At 37.7% G+C, this 9515-nt stretch overlaps 1 protein-coding gene across 5 annotated transcripts in view; it reads left to right on the forward strand.

Annotated features, from left to right (window-relative positions):
* Positions 1 to 6357, forward strand: part of CADPS2 (calcium dependent secretion activator 2) — a 369911-nt gene extending 363554 nt beyond the window's left edge. For all 5 annotated transcript variants that reach the window (XM_070947809.1, XM_070947812.1, XM_070947808.1 and 2 more), the window contains 2 exons: positions 3756 to 3860; positions 5703 to 6357. In XM_070947809.1, coding sequence (XP_070803910.1) covers positions 3756 to 3860; positions 5703 to 5873 — 276 coding nt within the window. In that variant the 3' untranslated portion in view covers positions 5874 to 6357. The remainder of the gene's footprint in view (positions 1 to 3755; positions 3861 to 5702) is intronic.
* Positions 6358 to 9515: the final 3158 nt, after the last annotated feature.

Raw genomic sequence — 9515 nt, forward strand, 5'->3', positions numbered from 1 at the left:
CATCAGGCTCAAAAGAATGTGACTCTAGTACAGGGGATGGAGACTGAAAAAATGTATTCAAAGGCTTTTCCATGCTTGGAGGGTAATTTAAGGAAGTTTGATCTCTAGCAAATAGAATGCACTAATAATAAAAGACCTTTCCTTTAAAAAAACACCCAAAGATTGCCTGCTGCCTGTCAACATCTCTTCGACCTAATGAAGAAATTGCTTTGTTCATGTTGCAGGGGAGGCCAGTGCCCTTCTCTTTTTGTGTCTGCCCCCTTAGCTATTGTGATTTTAGAGGTCTTAGAAGGGGATGATTTGGCTAAAATTAGGGAGGAGGGAGGCAAAGGGCTGGTAAATTTCATCCAGAGTTTCCTCTTTCTTCATCTCTTTAATTTGAATAGCAATTATCCCAGTAAATATTGTTCTCTACAAGCTAGCATTATCAAGAGATGTGGGGGTCCTAGGATTATGAGAGGCATGAATAAGTAGTTGTAACTTATTTTGGAACAGTTTTCCTAACTAACATAACTGAACTACGAAAGACACAAAAAATGGGATGTGCAGCATGGTTTAAAGGTAATACAATGAAAGCAATAGATAAAGCAATTAACTGTGTTTACTCTAAGAAGAATCCTTCATAGACTAAGTTGGATCAAAATTTGTGTATTTATTATGGGAACACAGTATTCTTCCTAGAATAAACAGAGTTAATTGCTTTGTCCATTGCTTTCATTGTATTGCCTTTAAACCATGCTGCATATCCCATTTATTGTGTCTTTCATAGTTAAGTTATGTTAGTTAGGAAAAATGTTCAAAAATAAGTTACAACTACTTATTCTGAATGTCATATAAGAAATATGCAAATGCTATAATTTTTATCCATATTTTTGCTTAAAAATATGCTAATGCATATTTACTGGGAATTCTGGCCAAATTTTGTGTGCGGGAGGACTGTTTTTTGTTTTGTTGTCCCACAGGCAGCTATTTTATATTAATAAGTGAGAGATGTAAAATACTGCAGAAAAACATTTTCCAGTATTAATATTGCATGATTAATATTAAAATAGTGTGTGGATTATTTACAATTAAAACCTTTCACTTTGCATCTCATTATAAGCAACCGTGGACAATGAAGGAAAATGGTAAATTTCAAGTAGACTAAATTAAAGGCTGCCAGTTCCCTTCTCCATATTTTTGGTGCCTTGCATATTTGGATGAGATAGAAGCTTGGCCCCATCTTTTTATGTGCATTTATGTGGTTGGGCTTCTGGTCTATTCATGCAACCCTATTAATTTCCTTTCATAGAATTACAAATTGAAGCACTTGTCACAGTAACTGTGGTTTGCTCATTTGTGCAAGAAGCACCACTTTGGCTCTTGACTAATTGTTTGATGCCCAGTCTCCTTTGCATAACTGGTGAGCTCCCCCTCCTCTATTGAGAGTCTTTCCATAGTGCTCAGCACCAAATCACGTGGATACCTCTGAGGTTAATTTGCCTAAAAGTCTGGTTGATAAGAGAACAGATTGGACCTATCATATTGCATGTAACAATGAACAGATACAAAAGAACAAATGGCAATTAAGAGATTTATCAGGTGAGTGTGAATTTATCACCACAAGTGAATTGACTTAGATGCCATCTGTTAAGCTACATGATACTCATGTTAATGTGCCTGACAGGATTCATTGAATGCCACCTGTTAGCCATGGGTTAAAATTCAGAATTACTTTATTTTAAAAAAATATATATTTAAAAACATATGAATAAGATTTTAGAAATATATTTTAAGAGGTTATTATCATTTTAAAAGCTATTTAAGCATATTTTTACTCCAATGGTAACATCAGAAGCAAATACCCTAGAAAATAATTCTTATTTTGCATATGATCTAATTGCTTGATCACACCCATCGCAGCTGCTCCTTATCCAGATAATATAGTGTAGTTCCTCATGCTATTTTATTTTCTCATAGTTATACAGCTCTTCAACTAGATAACCTATTGAAATTAATAAAACTAACTATAGACTTGTGAAACATCACATTCTGCATAGGTTGTATTAATAGTATGGAAAGCAACATAATATATGACTAATATTAATGTTTAAAACTGATGCAATTACACTACCAATTAAAGCACCTGAAAAGAAAAGAAAACTTAGAGGTTTGATGGTTTATTCGTGTCAGAAGCAACACAATTAAAATAAGGCATATTATATGACATAAAATTTAAGATACAAAATAAAAGATTAAAATATGTACAAATTAAACAGCTCAACATTAATTGTGCTCTGTCGTGCTGCCATGAGGTTCTCAAGTGTAGACTGATCGGGGAACAAAGGGCAGGTATACATGTCTGCATGTCACCATAACCACAAAGAGCAGAAACAGCAGGATAGCCCCATTTGTTCAGAGTATCTCTGGATCTTGTTGTACCCATGCACAATCTATTCAGTGATTTCCATATTTCCCAGCTTTCATCAGATCAAAGTGCCAACTTCTCCATTGGTTCCATCCAGCATTGATTCTTTGTAGCTTTCCAAAGATCCACTCTGCTTTCAAATTCTTCAAATTCTTCCGTCAACCTAAGTTGGAGGTAATGGAGGAAGAGGTCCATGCTAGGTTGATTGGAGGTCATGCTAGAACCGACATTAGTACACAGTACACAGCAATATAGCCATTGACAAAGAAAAAGGATGACATAAGTTAAACTCTCTTTGCTTTCAGCGGAGGTCCCAAATCTCTTTACCTGGAATCATGCAGCCTTTCCTCAGAGTAGTAACTTCTGCTACGTAGCAACATCTTCAGTGACATCCTGTCGAATGATTTGTCATCTGTGGTATCTATTATAAGACCTCATATTTAATAGTAACTTTCCCCAGTTATTAATTATCCTTAAAAAGTGTCTTTTGATGGCTTATAAAAGCTCATAAACATAGGCTCAGATTTTCTCCTAGACATGATTTAGCCTCATACATATCAAAGCTATGTAAACCTGGCAAAACAATTTTCCCTTACTCCAGGTCCTAAAGGTGGGAGGAAAAATGTTGATGGGCACAATTATGAACAAGAGTGGGAGTATGAAGACAATAGCAGCAGTTGATTTTGAGAGGATTTCCTTTCCCTAATTAAATTTGCAGAGCTAACTTTTTTTCACCCTATAACATCTCCCTCCATCAATTGTTTCAAAAGCTATTTCAGGGGAATGTGCATTTAATACTGTTTGATATCATTCCCCACCCCATTCCAGATCCATCAAACCCTAACCCTGCTGTCTTTTAGAAAAGCTTTAAAAACTTAGCTTTTCAAACACACCAGAGGCTAGGGCAATTTGTAATTTTGCTTGAGTGATGATGGGTGATTGGATTTTTTAATATATATATTTCCCAAGTGACTCAATATTTTAGCACTTAGCTTGTATCTGTATTATGTTTTCAATTCTATACACCACCTTGAGTCTTTTTGTTTGACTTGCATGTTATAAATCTGCTGCTATTATTATTTTCTGTTTACGGGAGGCAAAGGATAAAAACTCTTGCACATAAATGGGATGCAACTCTGAACAGTTTTTTTGCTAATGCATATCAAGACCAACTGAGGTCCAGTTAACCGATTTCCTAGCAACAACACTTGCTATTTTATTAACAGAAATTAAGGCATTATTGAATTCAAGTGCTGATTTGTAGCTATTTCTAAGTGCCCTATTTACCTCTTATTGTCAATTCTGTAAAATTGAACTGGATTTTTTTTCCCCTTCTCTTTTTTTGCAGCAGTGGTACAGCAGCTCCATGAAAGTCATATGTGTCTGGCTGGCTGACAGATTAGATCTCCAGCTCCATATCTACCAACTGAAGACTCTCATCAAAATAGTAAAGGTAAGTATGAGTAGAATATGATTGCACTGCACATTAGAAACAGAAGCGACAGCAATAAATTATTTATCTTATTATCAAAAATTTTAACATCTTGACAGGGAAGACTTTTTGTGGTATTTCTGGAATAGAGATAAACAGGTAGGCCTCGACTTAGGACTGATTGCTTAGTAACCATTTGAAGCTATGGCAGAATCTATAAAAGGTACTTATGACCTGGATTCCAAGTTCTGACAGCTTCCCTCCATGGTCCCATGGCTGCATTTTAGGTGCTCAGCAACTGGCCTGCATGTACAGCCATTTGCAAGAAACAGGCATTTACTTTCCAGAAAAAGCTGTCCCATAGTGAGCAACGGGGTCGCTTAATGACCACTATGTTCATTTTACAACCACTGCATTCACTTTACAATCACCACAAAAATCATAAAATCAGTCTTGATCATATGATGACCCACTTAGTGACCATCACGATTTACAACGTTAGTTACAAGCTCAATTACAGTCATAAATCAAGGACTATCTCTAATATAAACTTAGTGCATAGTGCCATTTTTTTCCAAGTCTCCAATTATTCTTAGCCAACCAATAAAAAGTCTTTTGAGGAACCAGCCTTGGCCCCCTAAGCTAAAATACTGCAGCATGGAAACTGAACTCAGAAGCCACTTAATGAATTATGTAACTGTATAGTTAAAAGATCATCAGAATTTCTTGAGCTACACAATAAGAGCCTTGGTAGTACAGGGGTTTAAGGCACCCTGTTATTAAGCTTATTAAGACCAGCTGCCTGCAATTACTGCAGGGTTCGAATCTCGCCAAGGCTCAAGGTTGACTCAGCCTTCCATCCTTTCTAAGGTAGGTGAAATGAGGACCCAGTTTGTGGGGGCAATAAGCTGACTTTGTATAAATATACAAAAGGATGAAGGCTATTGCTGAGCACATTGTAAGCCGCCCTGAGTCTTCGGAGAAGGGCGGCATATAAATCAAAATTAAAAAAAAAAAAAAAGTGATAATGGCACATAGCATGAATGGAGGCTGATAGTGAGCAGATCCCAGTTTCCAGATAACATGAATGGCAAAACACTTCCGCCTGTAATTTCTATCTGCACTTATATGGGAATAGAGGGGTTGCAAGGGAATTTAAGTCTTGCATTATTTTATACTAAGCTTTTATTCAATTTGATTTGGTGTGTACAGATATTTTACAGAAATGATAGGAAACAGCTTAACTGTCAGCCTCTGATCAGCCCGATCAGCTGAAGAATTCATACTGGGTTCATCAAACTGAATTTGTGTTTCAGTTCAGAACTAAGTTGGGGGATTTGTGCTGGCCTTGAAATGCCTAAGAATTCTGCTGCAGGCAGGAGCTGTGGATCAACTTGCCATGCCTCTTTTGTCCTGAGGCGGCTTTTGATGTCACAGAAACTTTACAAAACTACATTAATCCAGTTGAGGTGATCAGGAAAAAATATCCTGCGTACAAAATAAGCAGCCCAGCAAGTATCTAACAAATAGGAAAACATCCAGGACTCAAAAGCTGTAATAAGAAAACTAAAACCTTTTTAAAACACTTATTGTAACAATGTATAGTTTAAAACTTTTCTTTTTTAAAAAAGCCTACTAGCCCAGCACTTCCATATGCCTTTCTTTTGCTGCATGTAACACTTTATTAACAGATGCAGCCTATAATGTGACATTTTTTATCAATGAATTCATGCCTTTCATTTTTTCTTCTGCCTGTAGAACCATTCCCAACATACCTTTATTAAATACAATCCTTAGTCAATATCTTATATACCAGTTGTTCTTAATCTTGAATTTTTTTTATTTTTTATTTTTTTGCTACAGAAAACCTATCGAGACTTTCGGTTACAGGGTGTGCTGGAAGGAACCCTAAACAGTAAAACTTACAACACAGTTCATAGCCGTCTCACAGTCGAAGAAGCCACCGTTTCTGTATCTGATGGTAGTGGACTGCAAGGCATCACCATGAAAGACAGCGATGAAGAAGAAGGCTGATGTTTTTTGTCTCTCCCAAGTATCTGTTTCATAACTTGTCCTTATGTTTGAATGTATGTTTTGCCTTAATGCCCTGCTACTACAGTGTGAGCCCCTCCCATTGGAAGGAAAGAGAAAAGGGACTGCTGAAAAATAGCATAAGAAGGGAGATGGTGAGGAGCAGTGCTCATTCCAAGGACATTCTGACATCAGTAGATTTTGCATCTTTTGCCATGTGGCTTTGCTTTGTACTGTGAGAATGCCAATAAGGAGTCAGAGCTCCCCATGTGATTCATTTCCTTTTGTTTGTATTGTTGCAGTCTCTTGCCATCCCTTCAGTGCAGCATGCCCCTGTGCAGAATGCAAACTGCAGACACCACCCAACCCTTTCGGCAGCCATTCTTAGAAATTCTTCCATTTTATTGTTCACAGCCGATACTGTGGCACTTCAGAAAGAGTGAAACCCTACCTGTATTTTCTATGGTTTGATGCTGCTGTGGTTTTGCTTTCTGAGGAACTTGTATTTTTGCTCTTTCATTATCAGGTGAAACATTAAAAGTCTTACTCTTGTATCTTAGTGTTTTGATTTGGCAACATTATAAGGGCAGGAGAATTTCAAGGACTCCTGGGAAAGTACACAGAAAACAAAATTTGAAGTGTTGCTTCTTCAAATCTTTGCCTCTTTTGCACAGTGGAAAACAATATTGTCATCTTGTGGGGTGTCAGGAAGCTTGTCCTGGTTCTTCTGTGTCTCTGTGGAAACATGCAAGCAATAAGAACTTTCTCTGTAACCCATATTTATATAAAACTCTGAAATTAAGAGATGATTGTCGTATGTAAAACAATTTGACCTCCTGCGTAAAATCAAAATTTTACACTTGCTTGTGATTAGTTGCTTTATATAGAGAACTGTCTAAAAGAAAACACATAATCATTTATAAGAATACAAAAATGGAAGTCTCCAAACAGAATATATGTTGTGTGTGTGTGTGTCCGTCTGTATGTACATCTTCAAATCAAATCAAATGTATGCATTTCCCCCTATTGACAATTTGAATTGCTCCAAAGACATCAGGAACACTGCTGCTCAAAGAAGGGCTGTGTGGGAAGGAGGGGAGGGACATCACTTATGTTCCCATTGACCCTTAATTTAGTAGTGAAGTGTTTTACTCCAATGAATTCCTTGAACAATTCAGAATCTTGGTTGCTTATACCAACCGTTCTTTGCAAAGGCAGGCCATGCAACTTCGCGGCTGTTGTGTAAGGACAAAGGACCGAAGAATTGAAAAGTAGCAAGCTTTCAAGCTGGTTTCATTTTGTTTTGTTTTTAAGCACTCGTGTAAACTATGCCGAACATGGGCAAACAAGATGCCCTTCAACAGGACCTGGCTACTTGTAAAAGTGGCACTCATTCCCCAAAGAAATTAAAATACATCTGTTTAGGAAGCGGCTGGGAGCCCAGGAAATACTCTGTGCAGGCATACTGTCTGCCCAGACATCTCTTTACCTCACTTTAGTTTTTCTATCTCCACACTTTCTTCTGAAATAAAGTTTACTGTTCTCAGACATCCCCAGTAAAGGGGGGGAGGGAATCTGCTTTAGGAAATAGTCATGTCAATCTCATGATTCTTTTTGCTGTCTTCAGAAGCTCCACATCAACTTGCATTTGTGTGTTGACAACAGGATAGAACACAGGTTAGAGACACAATCCTAATTTGCCTAAATTTTGCTCAGAATGTTACTGTCAGGCAGGGTGGCTTTTTTTAGGAGCCAGTGAGGATACATTAAAAGAAAAGAACATCCATTAAGGCTCACTAAATAACTTGATTAAAATTCTGATGTTCAACTTGGGGTTTTTCTAAGTTACAAATGCATAAACTGCTTAAATTAATTTGTAGTTTGCTTCAATCCCAGCAGGAAACATTTCCATCCATGATAGTGACAGCATGTTTATATTTTGTGTATTTGTAAATCATACTTCTGGTTAATGTAGACACTCAACTCTACAATTCCTCTCTCCTGCTTTTTTTCCATATTTTTTTTTTTAAAAAAGCCCTACGCATTCATTCAAATAGTGTGAGGCTCAAAAGGCTTTAGTGTGCTGGTGTAGAGAGGCACCATATGGATAATGGAAGTGGCCTCCCTGTGGAGGCTTCTGAATATACTTTGAATAAACCGTATGCCATTTCAAATGCAGTGGACTGAGCCTGGATCCTGCCCTCATTCACTTACAAAAAAGGCTTAAAACGTACATGGAGTTTATTTCTTGCAACCTCAGGATAGTATTACACCAACTAGAACTGTTTGAATTGTCATCCATTTCAGAATAGTCCCTTCTGTTCTATGATCAAGCATAAACATAAAATTTATTTTAGATTTTTTAACTACCTTTATTTTTTTAAATAAATAATTCAAGGTGGCAAAATACAGTAATAGCCCTTCCTCCTCCTAATTTCTCCACAAGAACAATCCTGTGAGGTGAGTTGGCCTGAGAGAATGACTGGACCAAGCTCACTGGCTTTCATGTCTAAGGAAGAGACTAGAACTCACAATCTTCTGGTTTCTAGCCTGGTGCCTTAACCCCTAAACCAAACTGACTCTATGCTAATCAGCTAATGCACAGGTGTCAAACTTGCGGCGTGTGATATATTGTGATGTTTTTCCCCTTTGTGAAGCTGGGTGGGCGTGGCCTGTGTGTCACATCTGGCCTGCGGGCCGCCAGTTTGACACCCCTGATTAATGGATGTAAAAATTTCAAATGCAATTTTACAAGGAGTTCCAAGTAGCCATCTCATCTGCAAAAATATTTTGTTTTTCAACCAATAATTATTTTTTAAAAGTTTCATATTTCCTGATAGCTTTAAAGCAGAGGTATCCAACCTTGCCAACATTAAATCTTGTGGATTTAACTCCTAGAATTCTACAGCCAGCTTTGGGGGGTTTCAGGGGGGTTGAACTCTATAAGTCTTAACATTGCCAAGGTTGGACAACCCTGCTTTAAACTACGAGAGAGGCTCTGCCTCTACATCCAAGGTAAGCTTCAAGATACTGTCAGCATCACTGTTGTGCAACAAGGGAAGAATTTCTACTCAAGGAAGGCAAAACCACTGAACTACTTTTGTGCCACATTTCTAGAGTCAGTCTCACCACCACCTATGCAGAATTGAAATATATCTCCCCAGATAGTTGACTGCTTTATATTATCTCTGCTACCAATGGGGCACATAAGACAGCAGTAAGAAATAAAATATATAAGAATTATTTTATTATCCATCTCCAACTGGCAAGGTGGACTAAAGTGGGCGGTCTGGGTGTGCGAAGTGGGTGATTCACAATCAAAAAGTGGAAAGTCTAGTGGCCAAACACAACTCCCAAGAGGGCACAATTCAGAGCATGAGCAACCCCTGTGTTCTAGGAGGGATTTCTGAGTTTGGACAAGAAAGCTCTTTACACTTCCCCCACCAACAGGCATAAGCCATTACAAATGCCTGAGGGCAGAGACCACCTAGACAGACAATAGATAGCCCTTTGCTGTCCATTTACATTTATAAATTGAGAAGGAATGGGAGAGGCATACTGTATGCACGTGGTTTTTTCATAGTTCCTTGTCCTACTTCAGTATTTATTAGATTTTTATCCCGCCTTTATTTGTATAAGTAACTC

Source organism: Pituophis catenifer, unplaced genomic scaffold (genome assembly GCF_029215685.1).
Source record: "Pituophis catenifer annectens isolate HBS135680 unplaced genomic scaffold, rPitCat1.0.hap2 SCAF_7, whole genome shotgun sequence".
Taxonomy (NCBI): domain Eukaryota; kingdom Metazoa; phylum Chordata; class Lepidosauria; order Squamata; family Colubridae; genus Pituophis; species Pituophis catenifer.